The 17,610-nt window shown below is 50.3% G+C and overlaps 2 protein-coding genes across 4 annotated transcripts in view; one reads left to right on the top strand and one right to left on the bottom strand.

Moving 5' to 3' along the window:
* Positions 1-4,459, bottom strand: part of MAU2 (MAU2 sister chromatid cohesion factor) — a 34,394-nt gene extending 29,935 nt beyond the window's left edge. For both annotated transcript variants that reach the window (XM_040241262.1, XM_040241263.1), the window contains exon 1: positions 4,137-4,459. In XM_040241262.1, coding sequence (XP_040097196.1) covers positions 4,137-4,412 — 276 coding nt within the window. In that variant the 5' untranslated portion in view covers positions 4,413-4,459. The remainder of the gene's footprint in view (positions 1-4,136) is intronic.
* A 312-nt stretch (positions 4,460-4,771) lies between these two features.
* The window catches only part of SUGP1 (SURP and G-patch domain containing 1), a 32,402-nt gene continuing 19,563 nt past the window's right edge, over positions 4,772-17,610 (top strand). Inside the window, exons 1-7 of one of the 2 annotated variants that reach the window (XM_040241261.1) lie at positions 4,772-4,807; positions 7,378-7,549; positions 10,933-11,033; positions 12,409-12,609; positions 13,678-14,781; positions 15,096-15,196; positions 16,120-16,243. In XM_040241261.1, coding sequence (XP_040097195.1) covers positions 14,288-14,781; positions 15,096-15,196; positions 16,120-16,243 — 719 coding nt within the window. In that variant the 5' untranslated portion in view covers positions 4,772-4,807; positions 7,378-7,549; positions 10,933-11,033; positions 12,409-12,609; positions 13,678-14,287. The remainder of the gene's footprint in view (positions 4,808-7,377; positions 7,550-10,932; positions 11,034-12,408; positions 12,610-13,677; positions 14,782-15,095; positions 15,197-16,119; positions 16,244-17,610) is intronic. The other variant, XM_040241259.1, reaches the window with a different exon arrangement.

Raw genomic sequence — 17,610 nt, 5'->3', positions numbered from 1 at the left:
TGGGCTATGAAGTTTTGCCTCATCCGCCATATTCACCATTTTCAACTGACTACCACTTCTTCAAGCATCTCAACAACTTTTTGCACTGAAAATGCTTCCACAACCAGCAGGAGGCAGAATATGTTTTTGAAGAGTTTGTCAAATCTCGAAGCATGGATTTTTATACTGTAGGAATAAACAAACTGATTTTTTGTTGGCAAAAATGTGTTGATTGTAGTGGTTTCTATTTTGATTAATAAAAATGTGTTTAAGCCTAGATATAATGATTTAAAATTCACGGTCCAAAACCATAATCACATTTGCATCAACCTAATTCACACAATGAATATAGTCAGCCCTTATATCCTTGGTTGGTTGAATCCAAGGATGTGAAACCCGCTGATATGGAAGGTCAACTGTATTTGCAAATGATATATCCAGTAAGAGGTTAATATCCAAAATATACAAAAAAACTTCTTACAATTGAACATCAAAAAAACAAACAATCCAATTAAAAAATGGATGAAGGACCTAAAGAGACATTTTCCCAAAGAATACATACAGGTGGCCATGAAAAGATGAATAGACACATGAAAAGATAGTAATTATCAGGGAAATGCAAATCAAAAATCATAGTGAGATACCACCTCACACCTGTCAGAATGGCTAACATCAAAAAGACAACGAATAACAAGTGCTGGTCAGAATGTGGAGAAAAGGGGACCCTTGGGCACTGTTGGTAGGACTGTTAACTCGTGCAGCCACTATGGAAAACAGTAAGGAAATTCCTAAAAAAAATTAAAAATAGAATTACCACAGGATTCAGCAGTTTTACTTTTTGGGTATTTACCTGATAAAAGCAAAAACACTCAAAAATAAACATGCACACCATTGTTCACTGCAGCATTATTTATTAATACAATAGGTAAGATATGGAGCAACCTAAGTGTCCACTGATGGATAAAAACAATGAGGTATAACATACAAGGTAATATTGGGGGCTTCCCTGGTGGCTCAGACAGTAAAAACCTGCCTGCAATGCATGAAACTCAGGTTCAATGCCTGGGTTAGGAAGATCCTCTGGAGAAGGGACATACAAGGTAATATTAATCAGCCATTAATATAATGAAATCTTGGATTTCCTGGTGGCCCAGTGGCTAAGAATCCCATCTGCCAATGCAAGGGACATGGGTTCAATCCCTGGTCTGTGAAGATTCCACATGCCATGGGCACTAAGCCCATGTGCCACAAATGAAGCCTACGTGTCTTAGAGCCCATGTTCTGCAACAAGAGAAGTCACAGCAATTAGAAGCCCATGCACCAAAGCTAAGGAGTAAGCCCCTGCTTGCCACAACTAGAGAAAGCCTGCTAGCAGCAACAAAGACTCAGTACAGACAATAAATAAATAATTCTTTTAAAGGTCCACATCAAATAAAAAAAACCTTTAAAAGAAAATATGAAATCTTGCCACTTGTGACAACATAAATGGATTTAGAAAGTATTATGCTAAGTCAAATAAGCCAGACAAAGAAAAATAAATACTGCATAATCTCATTTATACGTGGAATCTAAAAAACAAAATGAAAACATACTAATACATACAGAGAATAAACAACGGTTGCCAGATGGGCAAAATAGCTGGTAGTGGTTAAGAAGTACAAACCTCCAGTTATGAAACAAGCAACCCAATGGAGATGTAATACACAGCATAAAGAATATGGTCCATATAATACTGTAGTAACTGTATGAGGTCAGATGGTTCCTAAACTTATTATGGTGATCATTCCACAATGCATACAAATGTCAAAGCTCTACATAATATACGTGTAACTAACACAATACAGTAAGCCACCTACAAACGAAACCTTCAAGTTGCGACCTTCCAAAGATGTGATTGTGTGTTCATGTGTCCACTCTCAGAAGCTAGTTCACCTGTCTGGCGTACTCTATCACGTGAGTACACCCTCTACAAGTGGTTGCGCTCCTGTGTACTTTACTGTACAGTAGTGTATAGAGTACAGTATCTCTATTTCAAGCCCAGGATGTTCAGAAGCAAGTATAAAGGCAGGAGTGATGCAGGTGGCACTGCTACCAGGCCCTGTATGCCAGCTGTTGTACTGTGCTACTCTACTTTTCAAAGTACTGTACTGTAAGATTAAAACTAGTTTTTGTGTGTGTCTGTTTATGTATTGTTTTATAGTATTTGTTTTAAAGTACCATAAACCTGTCAGTACAGTACTATCCAGTAGATTGTGTTAATTGGGTGCCTAGGCCAACTCTGTAGGCCTTAGAATAAACTGGACTTGTGAATGTGCTCTTAGAACGGAACTCATTTGTATGTAGGGGATTTACTGTATTGTTATGTCAACTACATTTCAACTGGGAATTCCTCAGTGCTTTCACTGAGTTGTGGCCTGGGTTCAATCCCCAGTTGGGAAACTAAGATCCTACAAGCTGCACAGCATGGTCAAACAAAATTTTTTAAAACCTCATAATATTTCAATTAAAAAAAGAAAAGGAAAAAAAAAAAAAACAGGCTGAATGGCCTGGAGACCAGACAAAGGAGGTGGCAAGATTTTGTTGTTAACTGAGAGAAGGGACAGCTTTATAATTAGCATCCTATTGAAGGCCCTGGGCTGCCAGGCCTGGGCAGTCACAGCCCCCACCCTTCATACACCCAACAAAGCCTGACACTTCATTTGCTCTCGGCCTCAGTGCTGTCTAGGAGAAACCCTGATATCAACTAGTCATCGACAGCTGGGGTACTTCTAGGGATTGACATGAAACCTGGAGCAGTTCTCAAGGCTTGTCTCCTCCACCTCATTCAGGCCTCTGTTCAAACGTCACTCCCACAAATAGAGACTCCCTGATTACCTTTACCAAAAATAGCTCCTGTCAACTCCAACCTTCACCCTGGTCCACATGTTTAATGGTTCTTCAATCACTGCCTAATCTTTTATGACATATTCATTGTTTGTCTTCCTCACAAAAACACAAGCTTATGTGGGCAGGGGGACTGTTTTATTATTCAATGATGATCCGGGGCGCCTAGAACAGGGCTTGGTACCCAGTGTGAGCTGATTAAATACCTGCTGAATGAATGGAAGAAACAAACTTCACAAAAATGACGACTTAATGTCGTGGCATCCACCCTGGTGGTCTTGAGCCTACCTGTGAGACCAGTTCTGTTAATAACTTGCTGTGTGCCTTTGGGCAAATCACTTCACCTCTCAGGGACCATACTGCCTCACTCCTTACACAAGGAAGTGGCTCAAGCAAGGACAAAAGCCCCTTCCAACTCTACAGTCTGCAAAACACAGATCTGATTATCCTCCCCAAGGCAACTTGTTACTAGCCACAGGCGAATTCAGATTTACCTCGGATCAAGACATTTTTTACGTGGTCGTAGATTCTACTCAAGAAGTCTCTCCTCTAAGCTGAATAAAGCTGAGTAAATGGCAAATGGAAACACCGTCTGTCAGGAGCACAGTGTTGCCCTGAAAGGAACAACTCCACAGCCCCAGAGGGCAGAGGGACGGCCACTTTCTCACATTCTTCGGGGCACCAAGACCACAGGGCATCGTGGGAAGATGGGGCCTGCCCTCTGAAGGGGATGGACCAGTGGACGGTGGAGGAAGAGAAGTCACAGGCGGTTGTGGAGAAAGCAGGAGTCCTGAGCCCTGGAATCCAGACCCTGCAACCCTCAGCTCTGCTTTTTTCAAGACGTCAAACCGTCTCTAGAGTCTGCCTCCCGCCTATGACTCCCCTCATCACTGAAGGGGGCACAGTATCTTCCATCTGGAAGTCTTCAGACTTCCATTTTCTGGGCGAGACCTTCCTAGATTTCCTCGGAAAGCCAAATTTCAGATTCTCAAAGGATGCCTGGACTGTTGTTACCTAGGGTTACCTGGACCCTCCCCTATCCCGAGTCCTAGGCCTCTGCTGTCACCGGAGATACCAAGTAAGGTACGAGGCGGGGCCCTCGGATCCCCTGAGAAGCTAACAGCGTTGGGGGTCTTGCTGCTCGTGCGGAGGTCACGCCCCAGTTTCCAGAGGAGCGGCCCGTCGGCGGCTCCCGCCCGCCAGGGTCGCGGCCCGTCAGCTCAAGCCCGGAAAGGAACCCGCGCCTCCTCCCTCGCGGCCCAGCCCACGCTCACCGCCTTCTCCAGGTGGCTGCGCGCCTGCTCGCTGTTCTTGGTGTGGTGGTAGAGCACCGAGCCGAGCTGCAGATGTGTTCGGGCCTCAATGCGCTGAGGCGGCTTGAAGGGGAACACGGCCTGCAAGCAGTGCACGCACAGGCGGATCTTGGGCGGGCTGGAAGTGCGGAAGTGCTCGGCAAAGCCCAAGAGCGCTAGGTACCACGACTCAGCCGCCTCGGCCTGCGCTGCTTGGGCCGCCGCAGCCTGAGCCGCCGCCGCAGCCTGAGCCGCCATTTTAGCCTCCACAACAACAAGCCGCCGCCACAGGGAGGCGGAAACAGGCGCGTGGGGCGGGCCCGGAGCTCCTCGCCTTTCTCGCGAGAGCTGCTGCATAAAGCATCCTGGAATATGTAGTTTGTGTTTGAAGTGGCTGCGGCTCTGGGAAGGTCTGAGAAAAGGCGACATTCTCTGGTCCGCGTAACTGAGACCAGAGATTGCCGATAGGCTGAGGTTTGCGTTCCTGGGGAGAAGACCCCAGATGTCCAAGCAATGGTAGGGCTTGGCTTGCAGAGGCGGACTACATCTCCCATCAGGCCACGCGCACTATAACAGGCCCCCCCCTTCCTCCGGTGGCGCCGGAGCATTGTGGGATTGGATGAGTCTCAAGATGGACAACCGGGATGTTGCAGGTAACAGCCCCCGCCTACCCTCAAGCGTCCGCCTGGATCCTCAGGCTACGCGTCTTTGCTTCGCTCTCCCGTCGGGCCTACCTCAACCCGTTGGCCCTTAGCCTCAGCCTCCGGGCGTCTGGAAGAGGCGGCTTTTGCACCACCCCAGTCTCCTGGGACCCCCCCACCCAGACCCAGTTAGCCTCCCCGCCCCCATTGCTGGTTTGGTGAGGACGCCAGGCTTTCCTCAGAGGCCGCCACGGTTATCTGCCCTGCGCCTGCTTTCCGAGCTGACCGCCTTAAGGGCTGCTCCAAGCTCCGCTCCCCGAGCCAGCAGCAACCTTCGACTCTTCTGCGCCCCTCTCTTCTACTAAGCTCCTTCCTCGCCTCTATCCCACTTTCTGGAAAAGCTGCTTTTCCGAACTGCACTCTGACTCCCTGTACACATTTTCCTGGGTCTTTAGAGCCCCCCTTTTACCATAAACCTTGCCTCTCCCTCTCTCCCAGTTCTGGCGCCCCGAGACTGGGATGCATTCAACAAATATACTTTATGTGCTAGGCACAGTGTGTGGTCGAGGATACAGTGGTATCCAAAATGGGGTCGTGTCTTACTGAAGGTTACTTTTACCAAGGCATCATACAATGCACAAGGAGGAAATATTTACAGAGAGTTAGTTATAGTGACTTGAGAGAGCAGAAATGCAGGCTGCTGAGATTGAGTGGTCAAGGAAGGCCTTTTAGAGCAGAAGACAGTTGAGATGAGAAGGTGCCAACTATTGGAAGGCAGAGCCTTCCATGGAGAGAGGGACAGCAAGTGCAGAGGCCTTGAGGGTTTGTTATTTTGAGGAATATCAGGGATGAACTGGAAGTGGGAAGGGGGTTATCTCTGGCAGGGTCTTCAGAATTAGCTTTCAGAGTTTGGGTTTTATTTTGAGCCCCACGGGGAACCTTCAAAGTGGCTTTTCTGTCTCCACAACTACCACCCTTGTCTGAAGACACCATCATCTTTTGCTTACAGCCAGTAAGCCTCCTGGTTGTCTCCTTACTCTGTCGAATCAGTAGCTGGAATGATCTTAAAAATAAAAGTACCAATTGGATCTTATCAGCTTAATACTCTTATCAGCTTAATACTCCCCTGTGGCTTCTTAAAGCCCTTTAAGAAAAACTCAGACTCCCTATCTTCTCCCACCACTCCCTGCGAGGCCCACCCCCGGAACTGTCCATTCTGACCACATTGGACCCTTGCTGGTCCCTTGGGCTTTTACCTCTGCTTCTTGCTCTGCCCAGATCAGTCCCCATGTGGCTTTTCAGGAAGCCGGCTCTTTATCTTTCTGGTTTTAGCTTAAATGTCCCCTCTTCTAAGGGCTGTTTTCTGGCTGCTTTAGCTCTGTAGGTGTTCCTCTGTTACTCCTTCTCACCATTTTTTTTTTTTCCAGTAGAGAGCTCTTACGATTTTGCAACTACTTTCTTGTTAAAAGTCTGTTGTATCCTCAGCCAGAGGTGAATCACACATGAGCAGAGCTCCAGCTGTCTTGTTTAGCACCAAGTACTGCACCCGGTGCATAACTCAGTAAATGCTTGCTAAATAAATGAACAGATGTGTGAATGTGAATGAATGTTAATCTGAATGCCGGTTGCTGCAGGCAGCAGCACCTGGGCCGCACCACGTAGCAGCTGCTGGGCATGTTAGTGGATCTAAGGTGATGTGTTTGTTTCTTTTTTTTTTTAACTTATTTTTTATTGAGGTATAGTTGAATTGCAGTGTTGTGTTTATTATTGCTGTACAACATAGTGATTCAGTTATACATATATATACATGCTTTTCATGTTCTTTTGCATTATGATATATCACAGGATATGAATATTCTTGCCTGTACAGTAGGACCTTGTTGTTCCTGTGTTCTGTATATGAGTTTGCATCTGCTAACCCCAAACTCCGAATCCAAACACCGGTCTATTCTCTATGTCCCTGATTCTGTTTCTGTTTTATAGATAGGTGCACTTCTGCCATATTTTAGATTCCAAGTAGAAGTGATACCATACGGTTCTCGTCTTTCTGACTTACTTCACTGAGAATGATAATCTCTGGTTGTATCCGTGTTGCTGCAAATGGCATTATCTTACTGTTTTCTGTGGCTGAGTAATGTTCCATTGTACACATACATGTAGGACAACTTTGTGGGCATTTAAGGTTGTTTCTGTGGCTTGGCTATTGTGACTAGTGCTGTTATGAACATAGGAGTTCATGTGTCTCTTTGAAGTATAGTTTGTCTCAGTACATGCCCGAGCATATTTTTAGTTTTCTGAGGAACCTCCATACTGTTTTCCCTAATGGCTGCACCAGCTTTCATTCTCATCTCACCAACAGTGTAGGAAGGTTCCCTTTTCTCCACACCGTCTCTAATATTTGTTTTTTAATTTGACTTTTTAATGATGGTCATTCTGAGTGGTGTGAGGCAGTACCTCGCTGTAGTTTTGATTTGCATTTCTCTCATAATTAGCAATGTGGCGCATCTTTTCATGTACCTGTTGGTCATCTGTATTTCTTCAGAGCAAAGGTGATTTCTGATGTACTTCTTTTCCCGCCCCAGGAAAGGCTAACCGGTGGTTTGGGGTTGCTCCTCCCAAGTCTGGAAAAATGAACATGAACATCCTTCACCAAGAGGAGCTCATTGCTCAGAAGAAACGGGAAATTGAAGCCAGAATGGAGCAGAAGGCCAAGCAGAATCAGGTGGCCAGCCCTCAGCCCCCGCATCCTGGCGAGTAAGTCTACCCTGAAGCTGGGTTCAGCTCAGTTCAGTTCAGTTGCTCAGTCAGGTTAGGGTCTTAGAAGGTCACCAGCAGAGGGTTTTGCTTGTGAGAGCAGTTGAGATGTTGCTGCATCTGACTCCAAGCTGATGGTGCAAGGAGGGACACAGGTACACTCTTTGAGGAGGCGCAGTGTGGCAGGAGGGAAACACAGGGTGTATGGGATCCCAGAGGATGGCTGCCATCTCTTTCACTCCGTGGTTATTTACTGCTGACCATTTGTGGGCCAGGGACCACGAGTATAGCCCGAAGCAGAAACCCGGATTCCATCTCTGCCCTTATGGGGCTCAGAGCCTACTAGCAAGGAGGAGTCCCAGTTACACGCCTGAGCTGACGGTAGGTAACACAAGGCATTGTGCTCCCAGACGCAGAAGAGACTGTATTCTGAAGTCCCAGGCAGAGCCAGCCCTTTGAGGAAGCAGGAAAGGACTGCAAAGGCCAGAAAGGGAGGTGAGCCCCTGTGTGTCAGGCAACCCGAGCTGCTGCACCAAAGGGGCTGTTTCTGAGTCAGGTGAGAGGTAGTTTTGGCAGGGTTTCCTCCTGACTGTTCTGAAAAACTCTGTAGGCACCCAGGAGTTTTGAGCAGCAGTGATAGGATCAGGGTGACAAGATCTCCACGCTGGAGACTGACGGAAAGACAGGTCCCTTCCTCTGTGGTCTGAAACGTGGAGCATGTTGTTCAGTCACTAAATCATGTTCAACTCTTTTGTGACCCCGTGGACTGTGCCCACCAGGCTGCTCTGTCCATGGAATTTCCCAGGCAAGAATACTGGAGTGGGCTGCCATTTCCTTCACCAGGGGATCTTCCCAACCCAGGGATTGAACCTGTGTCTCCTGCAGTTGGATTCTTTACCACTGAGCCACCAGGGAAGCCCGTTAGTCCTGCTCTGAAGCTTTGTTCCAGCGCCTACATTTTCTCAGAGTCCGTGTCTTCTCCCCAAGGGAAAGACTCCCCTAACAATGACTAATCTGCTTTCTGTCTGTGTGGATTTACCTATTTTAGGTGTTTCATGCAATATCTGGCCTTTTGTGTCTGGCTTCTTTCACTGGACATAATGTTTTCAAGGTTCATCACTTTGTAGCTGTGTCAGGACTTCATTCTCTCTTTTTTTTTTTTGGACTGAATAATATTCCATTGTGTGAATGGACTGTGTATTGTTTATGTGTCATCAAGAGCCATCAGTCAACACCTTTCTAATACCCGCTGTGGTTTGTTACGGGTGGTTTTCATGTGGGATTCAGTTGCTGGCATGCTGCTGCCCCACAGTGGGTTTGTTTGTCTGTTTGTTTTTAAAGCCATTGTGTAGCTTGCGCAACCTTAGTTACCCAATCAGGCATTGAACCTGGGCCCTCGGCAGTGAACGTGCAGGGTCCTGGCCACTTGACTGCCAGGGAATTCCCTCCAAAGTGTTCTCCTTGCATTGTCCTTGCCTCTTCCTGTCCCTCCTGGGGGAGGTGTACACAGCGTGAGGACAGGGCCAGGGCCCCCAGAAGGCTCTGCTTGTTTAAGGCCAAGGCTGGCTGTCAGTGGATCTTTCTTTCACGTAAAACAACTTTTGTTGCCTTCGCTCTCTTTTAACTTTAAAGATAATGCATATATGTGGTAGAAAAACTGGGAAGTAGAGGGAAAAATAAAATCATTGTAACCCTGCAGCTCACAGGCAAGAGTTGGTTGCTTTTTGATGGATTTTGGTAAACTTTTTCAGTCAAATATATGTTGACATAAGCAGGACCACGCTGCAGATATTGTTTTACATCTTGCCTTTTTGTTTTTCACTTATCATCATGCTTGGTTGTTTTATTTATGAGACTCTAGCTTTCCAGGACCACTCCATCTGCCCTATGGCTGTCCTGTAATTTATTTAACCAGTGCCCCTTGTTGACTTATTTTTTCTTCCTCTTTTATTTCATTAGAACAGATTTCTAGGAGGCTAGAACTTTATTTTAAAGGAAAAAATTCAGACCTGTGGGCTCCTTGAGCTTTTATCAGTTATTGAGTGTGTCTGTATGATGGACATGGCTCTGAAAGTGCATGTGAGGAGTTTCTGAGGCTGGAGCAAGACAGTATGTTGTAGTAAAAGATGAAAGAAGTAGAATACATAACTGTGATCACAGCTTTATTTCCTTCTATTTCTAATTAAGGATAAAGCAAAGAAGTATACCAAACTGTTTTAGTGACTCTTGTGAGGTGAGGAGACTTTTGGGGGGTTTTCTCCTTGCTTTCTATATTTCTGTTTTTTTTTTTTTCCAGATTCCCATTTGCTCGTAATGAGCCTCCATCACTTTTTGCTCAGTTGCGTCCCACTCTTTGTGACCCTGTGGACTGAGGCCTGCAAGGCTTCTCTGTCCCTGGGATTCTCCAGGCAAGAAATCTGGAGTGGGTTGCCATTTCCCTTTCTAGGGCATCTTCCTGACCCAAGGATCTGAGCCTGCATCTCCTGTGTCTCTTTTCAATGGCAAGTGGATTCTTTACCACTGAGCCACCAGGGAAGCCCCCTATAACTTTTATGATAAGGGTTTGCTTTTGTGTTTCATTAAAAATACATTTTCTTTTTCAAAATAAAACACTCTGGACTTCCCTGGTGATCCAGTGGGTGTGACTTCACCTCCCAGTGCACAGAGTGCAGGTTTGATCACTGATCAGGGAACCAAGATCCCACTTGCCCTGTGGCCAAAGAGCCAAAAACGTAAAACAGAAGCAATATTTAACAAATTCAGTAAAGACTGTGAAGATGGTCCACATTAAAAAAAAGTCTTTTAAAAAATAGAGCATGCCCTTTGTAAAAATGAAAGAAAGAGAAAGTAGTAAGAGTGTAAAATTTCTCTCTAATTCTCCCACCAAGAGATTCCTTTGGGTATTTTCTTGGACACACGTGAAACGCACAGAAGTGCTGACTGACCTCAGCCCAGAACTGTGGTCACACACAAGTAGAGACACAGGCCCTGCCTTTGAGAACCATACAGTTTGGCCGGTAGGACAGATGTGGGAGCCAGCGAAAGCCCAGATGACTTGTTAACAATAGGTATGGCAGGTGCTGTGTGGGAGCAGGGCAGGTACTTCTGAGCCATCTTGTTGGGAAAGCCTTTGAACCCAAAGGGTCAACATGCAGATAGAGACAACTTCAGCACAGGTAGCATCCCAGTAACTAGTAGAACCAGATTGTTCGGTCTGACTTCTCTGGAGGCCGCTCCCTGCACTCAGTGCGTCTCCAGCATCTTTGGGGATCCATTTTGGGTCCCCTTAGAGCACAGTGGTGGGGGTAGGACAGAGGCCGGCGAGGTGTGCACCCTGCCCTTCTCTCAAGGCTTATCCTCTCTGTCCTCTGCCTCCGGTCTAGAATTGCAAATGCACACAACTCTAACGTTTCCAACAAGTTTGCCAACGACGGCAGCTTCTTGCAGCAGTTTCTGAAGTTGCAGAAGGCACAGACCAGCACAGGTAAGCGCGGTCCCCCCTGCCCTGTGTCACCTGCTCCTAGAGTTACCCCTGCTGACTCTCTCCCCCAAGGGTTCTCGGTACCTTGAAAGTGGCAGGTCCCACCTCAGGCCTCGTTCCTCTCACCCCTCGTTCATTGAGCACCTTCCTTCGGCTTGTTCTTACAGGAAGTGCCCAGGGGAGAATGCAGACCCTGCCATTTAGGTGCTCACCCACAAGAACCAGAGGTAGATAAGCCAGGTTTCTGGCGGTAGGGGCCAGAACCCAGCCCACCTGAGGGACCGTGTGCGGCTGTGGCTTGAGTTAGAGAGGCAGCTGCAGTGTAGGGACAGGCCCTCCTTCTGTAGGTGGTGAGGGGCCGCTTGGCCCACAGGAGCCCCGCGGGACACGCCAGGTGTCAGGATCACCACCTGTGGGAGTCCGCCCGCAACTGTGGTTGTGCACTTTACTAGTCTCATTTCTTTTTTATTTTTCTTTTATTTACTTATTCACGTATTTATTTCTGGCTGCTCTGGGTCTTCGTTGCTGTGCTCGGGCTTTCTCTAGTTGCGGCAGGTGGAGGCTACTCTCCAGTTGCGGGGCACAGGCGTCTCACTGCAGGGGTTTCTCCCGTTGCAGAGCACAGGCTGTAGGGCCACTCAGGCGTCTGTGGTTGCAGAGCACGCGTACATGCTCTGGAGCACAGGCTCGGGGGTTGGGGCACCGGCCCCAGCTACTGCCCATGGCGTGTGGCGTCTTCCCAGACGAGGGGTTGGATCTGCGCCTCCTGCATCGGCAGGTGGATTCTGAGCCACTGGACCACCAGGGAAGCCCCACTAGCCTCGTGTTTTCTGTAAGAAAGCTACTGGTGAAACAGCTGACGCTGGACTTCTCTCAGCTTTCCCAGCTGACAGCTGAAAGAGTTAACCCAAGGCCAGGCTTGCCCACAGAGAGGGCGGAGGGGCCGTAAGAGCCCTTCACTGCAGGGTCTCAGGCCCTGAGCTGTGGTTGGAAAGTCCCAGATAGGCCAGCTCCTGCTCGCTACTGACAGAGGGGCGGGTGACGCTGCCTGGGGGATTCGGGCCTTATCCTCAAGAGTTGCTGCCCCACCAGTCTGTGGCTACAGGTGTCAGAGCCACCTACCGCCAGAGGCGGTACTGCCACCTGCAGAGGCCTGGGCGGGGTGACCCCTGTAGATTGTTTCTCCCGAAGCTTCAAGGGTCCTCATCTGTAATGGGGGTGGCATCTCCCCTGAGTGCTTCTGAGCACTCACTGTCTGCCAGTGCTGCGCTGGAAGCTAAAGAACCCAGCCGAGGGGGACGCACAGCCGTTTAGGCAGGAAGACAAGGAAAGCTGCACCACAGACCTTGAGTGTGGGTCTCCCTTCTTGTATCCCAAGATGCTCCCCCCAGCGCACCCACTGCCCCGCCTCGTGTGCTCCCCCGCACCGGGAAGAGGCCCCCCCTCATCAGTAGCCCGCTGGGCCAGGTGAAGAACTACACGCACGCCAAGCAGCTGCCTGTGGCCAGCCGGCCAAGTGTCTTCCAGTCTCCTGACGAGGACGACGAGGAGGACTGTGAGCAGTGGCTGGAGATCAAAGGTGAGGTGCAGGGGCTGCTGCCCACCGTCCACAGCTGCTCCTCCAGCTCCACAGGCAGGCTCCATGATCCCAGGGAAAGCGCAGCCGGGTGTGGGTTGCTTGGGGCTGTGGTCAGGGCATGGCCACCATGCCTCCAGGCTGAGCCAAGCGTCAGAGTGAGGCCCTTCAGGATGAGGGAGGTGAAGGAAGAGGTGAGGAGTAGACCATGGGGAGCCTGGAAGGGCTGCAGAGTGCAGGCTTCTTCTGGGAGCTATTTGGCTCATTGTCTACTTTTGTGGGGGCTGGTCTCCATGGTGGGGTGGCGTTCTTGGGGGAGTGTGCACTTGTGCACACCTCATCCAGTTCTGGAAGAGGAGCTCCTCAGTGTGGCTTAATTGTCTCCACTAGTTTGTGCCAGAGGTGTGAGCGTAGGGGTTGGGAAGTGCACTCCCCAGTCCAGCGCAGGATGGTCATTGGCCTTAGGTGAGCCAATTCAGGTCCCGTGGTGGAGGCGGGCAGGGAGGGGGCTGGTGGCGGCACTCCCAGCGCACCCAGGCATGTCCGTATTCAGAATGAGACGGGGTGCCACCTGAGCTATGTGGATCCCAGCCCTGGGCCTCCAGGATGGCGGGCACAGTCATGCCCCTGACAGTGAGGACAGGCTGAAGTGACCACGCCATCATGTTGTGACAGCCTCTAGACCTCTTCCTCTGGGTGAGATGCTGACTTCAGGCCTAGCCTCTGAGCAGATCAGTGGCCAGCCTCAAACCCTGGAGCTTTAGTCAGAATGGAGCCAGTGAATGTGGTGTTTCCTCTGAGGTTCCCTGGCAGTCCCAGTTCCCCTGCTGGGAACTGCCACTTTAGGAGAGACAGTAGGTGCCTCAAGGCCCTTGAGACCTATTGTGGCCTGCTATTGATTAACCTCAGAGAAGCAACTGCGCTTATAAAGTGACCAGGTTAGGGTCATTGGCAGGCATGTGGCAGGAGGGTGAGGCTAAGGGGAAGGTGGGCGCGAATGTCCCTGAGGCCTCTTATAGGTCCTCTTACAGGCCCTTCTTGGCCACACCTTGTACCACTCCTCTCTCCCAGCTCCTCCCGAGCTTCCTGGCAGTACAAGCAACAAGGAGAAAGAGGCCACAGACTCAGTGTCTCACCCCATTGCCAGGAGAAGCAAACGTTCCTAAGCACTGACTGACGTCAAGAAATCTCTCCTGGGAGCTCTCGTATGAGGGATTCAAGCTGTATGAAACAGGCCAGCAGTAAATACAGAAGCAAGTTCCATGTGGCTTGAGTAGAGGCAAATACAAAAGTATATTTTTTAGTTTTGTTCACTGAAAATGCCCTGAGGTAACAATTAAGTCCGTCGCAGTGAGCCCCCCAGCTCCCAGATGTTAGTCTGGAAACACTTTCTCACTCACGGATGCCAGGACTTCTGGAGAATGGCTGGCACTCAGTCTGGGCAGGAAGTGTCAGACATGTCCTAGGAGCGCCCTTTCCCAGCAGGTAGCAAGGAGGCAGGCAGAGACTCCTGGGGCCATGCCTGCAGGCCTTAGGAGCCAGTCTGAAGACACTCCACCAGCCACAGAGGGGAAGATGGAGTTTCTGTGATGACATTAATTGCGTTGGATTGAAACCCACCCATGTCTTTCAATCATAGTTTGTAGTGATATTTAAAAAAAGAATTTGTCATCTTTGAAGGATGAAAGGGAATGGATATATTGTACTGAAATATAAAGAATTAAATCATGTAAATAAAAGAATTGAGCATTCCGAAAAAGAAGGGGGAAGCTGGCTCTGTTTTCCGACATCTCCCTGTCAGCCTGGTGACTGGCTTGGCCTTTGGGAGGCTCACACACGTTTCTCCCCACCTTTGCGTGTCTCGCAAAGGCTGTCTAGACCGACTCACCCTCATCATGGTGCTTTTGTGTATGGACCCAGGACTCCCAACAACCTCCCGCATTTCACCCTCTTTTCCCCCCACCCCTCTGTCCTTGTGGTCCATAGAGAGAGTGTGCCTGTTGACTGTGGGGTGTGTGAGTTGAACCCCAGTACTGACAGCCTCCTTAAAGTTTCACCCCCAGAGGGAGCCGAGACTCGGAAAGTGATAGAGAAATTGGCCCGCTTTGTGGCAGAAGGAGGCCCCGAGTTAGAAAAAGTAGCTATGGAGAACTACAAGGATAACCCGGCATTTTCGTAAGTATTTCTGGGAGGGGAAGGCCGCTGGTACTTAATGTTCTTGCCACACGTTAGTACATGCCCACATTCTTATGAGGCCGTGGTTGTGACTGAGGCCGACTGGGGCTGGGTGCTTACTTGTGTGGGCCAGATACCACTTTATTCACACCAGAGATTGCCAGGGGCTACAGTGTGGAGACTGACTTTTGGGCCCTGTCAAGGCGTCTCTGCTCAACGGCTTGCTTTTGCACACCATGTCTTCAGAAGCTGCATGGGCCCACCCATCCCTGTTGCTCATTTTCTACTCTCTGTTCTGTAAAACTCCTCTCCAGGTTTTTGCACGATAAGAATAGCAGGGAATTCCTCTACTACAGAAAGAAGGTGGCTGAGATAAGAAAGGAAGCACAGAAGCTGCAGGCAGCCCCTCAGAAAGGTAGGTGGGCGAAGTGGGTGGGAAGTTCTGGGGAGGCGTGTGGACAGACCACACCCCATGTGGAATTGGGGTTCCTTTCCTGGAGCCCTCCTTGGCATGGGGCGGCCCTGACAGCGCAGGTTTGTGCCCTCCCAGGCAGCTGGGGTCATGCTGGTTCTAGCACTGCCCTAGTTGCCGTTGCTCCGAGGAGTGGGGAAATCTAAGGGTTGAGGTGAAGATCAAGGGCATGTCCAGGAGCTCAGCTAAGACGTGGGAAGTGCGTGCAGGGAAGGCACGCTTGCCCCTTGGTTCATGGTCATTCTCAAGTGCTATGGGCACCTGCGGCATGCGGGGCACCGAGAGAGAAATGCAGTGCCTGGCACTTGGCAGGGGTGGGCGGTGGAGTGGGGGCCAGGAGACAGAGACAAGTAGCTGGTTAGAGGCTGGCGGGGTGACTGTCAGGGGAGGCGGGATGCTGCCTGGCCTCCAGCTGGGATTAAGTGAGGCACCAGCCAAGTGCTGGTGGGCAGCAGGGACCATCGTGTCTGTCACTTGCAGCCCCTGGCTCTGACCTTCCTGGGAGAAGTGGGGCAGGCCCATCCCCCCACGCGACCTGGGTGGGTGGCTCCCATCAGAAAGGCCAAGATGGGGCTTCCTATCTCCAGCTTGGACCCAGGCCACCCCTCACCTTCCGTTCCCACATCCCAATGTGTGGTCCAAAACCCTCAGACCTATGGGGTGGGAAAGGGTGGAGCATGCGGGGTGGAGGCTCAAAATATTATATTAATTTTGCTTGGTTCCAGTACAGTAATCTGATTCCCATTTGCCTGTTTTTCTTTGTATTGTTCCTAAAATAAACCCCTCTTGTTGCCTGTGGGGTTCTTAGCAGAAATTAGGCTGTTGGGTGTGGTGAGTTGAGCTCAGTACTGACAGCCTGCTTAAAGTTTCACCCCCAGAGGACGAAGAGGTCAAGAACCTCGCAGAAAAGTTGGCCAGGTTCATAGCGGATGGGGGTCCCGAGGTGGAAACCATTGCGCTCCAGAACAACCGTGAGAACCAGGCATTCAGGTAAGGGGGAGCACCCACTGGGGGTTGGTAAACTCTTCACCCTAGTCATAGCTTCCCTGCTGAGGAAACGGGGTTGGTATGCTACTGAGACATGCTAGGATCCCATGGCAAGAGGCTGGCAGAGCCAGACCCAGGTCCAGGAGTTTCTGATCACAGGGCTCAGCCCTGCTGCCCCATCGGCACTCTCCAAGTGCACACTGGTTCCTGAGTCATCCCCGAGCCAGGTGTGTGAGGGCCTTTGGAGCCTTCTGTTCTCTGGGAGCCTCATCGAGAGTCTCTAGCACTTGCCTTGCTCTTTTTGTAGCAAAACAGGCTGGGCTCTCAAACAGAAACTTACAGAGTCGTCATTCACTGTGTACATCCTCTCATCTGTACAAGGGAGATGGTAGGAGCATGGGGAACGTGGTGCCTCAGGCTCTGCGGAGGGCGAACCACAGCCTGCGTGCAGGGGCCACAGAGCACGTGGGACAAGCAGCTGCGCCTCCCTGCTGTCCCCGGCCGTGACACCACATGCCACCCCCTCAGGCTGGGTCTGTGCTCACCCACTGCCATTCTCTGGATGGGTTCAGTCCCTTTATAGGGGCAGGCTGCTGGGTGGCGGGATATTGGGTGGGGGTAGGATGGTCATTGCTGCAAGGAGGGGCCAGGCAGAGGTTTGTGAGGTGGGCGCTGAACCCATTGTAAGGGTGATGCCCCCTCGAGGACACTTTGGGCCACAAGTAACACAGGTTCCTACTCAGTCAGTGAGGAGATGCAATGGCGCTCGTAACAAAAAGTGTCGGAACAGCAGCCATCTGGGCTGGTTGATTCAGCAGCTCTAGACGCCATCAGGGACACAGGAAGAAGGAAGCAGGAGTGGATGCTGGGCAGGCGGCCAGTCGCATCTACCACATGTGAGGCAGCATGAGCTAGACACGGAACACCGTGAAGGGCGTCTGGAGGGACTGCCACGCAGGAGTGAAGCAGCAGAGATGGCGGAGGTGCAGGGTGGGCGTTGGTGCAGATGGGCCGTGGAGCCGGGCAGGGCTCAGTCCCAGAGGGCTCAGGTTCACTGAGAGCCTTTGGAGGGTCTGACGGAGTGACAGGGTCAGCTGTGCTTCCAGGGTCGTCTGGCCACAGCTGTGGAGGGTGGGCAGACCCAGCAGGTTGGGCACATGGGGCCACGGGGGAGCCATCGAGTGGGCCAGAGGAGGACTGCTGAGGCTTCAGATGTCCCTGTGTCTGGCACCCGGACATCTGGGGGCTTTCATGGGGGCTGTGGGGTGTTCAGGTCTAGCGCTCAGAAGACCCAGGGTCTCCTCACAGTGTAATGATAGCGGCTGTCACTCTGCACTGTTCAAACCAGTGTTACTTAGTAATCCATCACT

This window comes from Oryx dammah, unplaced genomic scaffold, assembly GCF_014754425.2.
Source record: "Oryx dammah isolate SB20612 unplaced genomic scaffold, SCBI_Odam_1.1 HiC_scaffold_5, whole genome shotgun sequence".
NCBI classification, from domain to species: domain Eukaryota; kingdom Metazoa; phylum Chordata; class Mammalia; order Artiodactyla; family Bovidae; genus Oryx; species Oryx dammah.
This window is presented reverse-complemented; position numbering and strand designations above follow the sequence as displayed.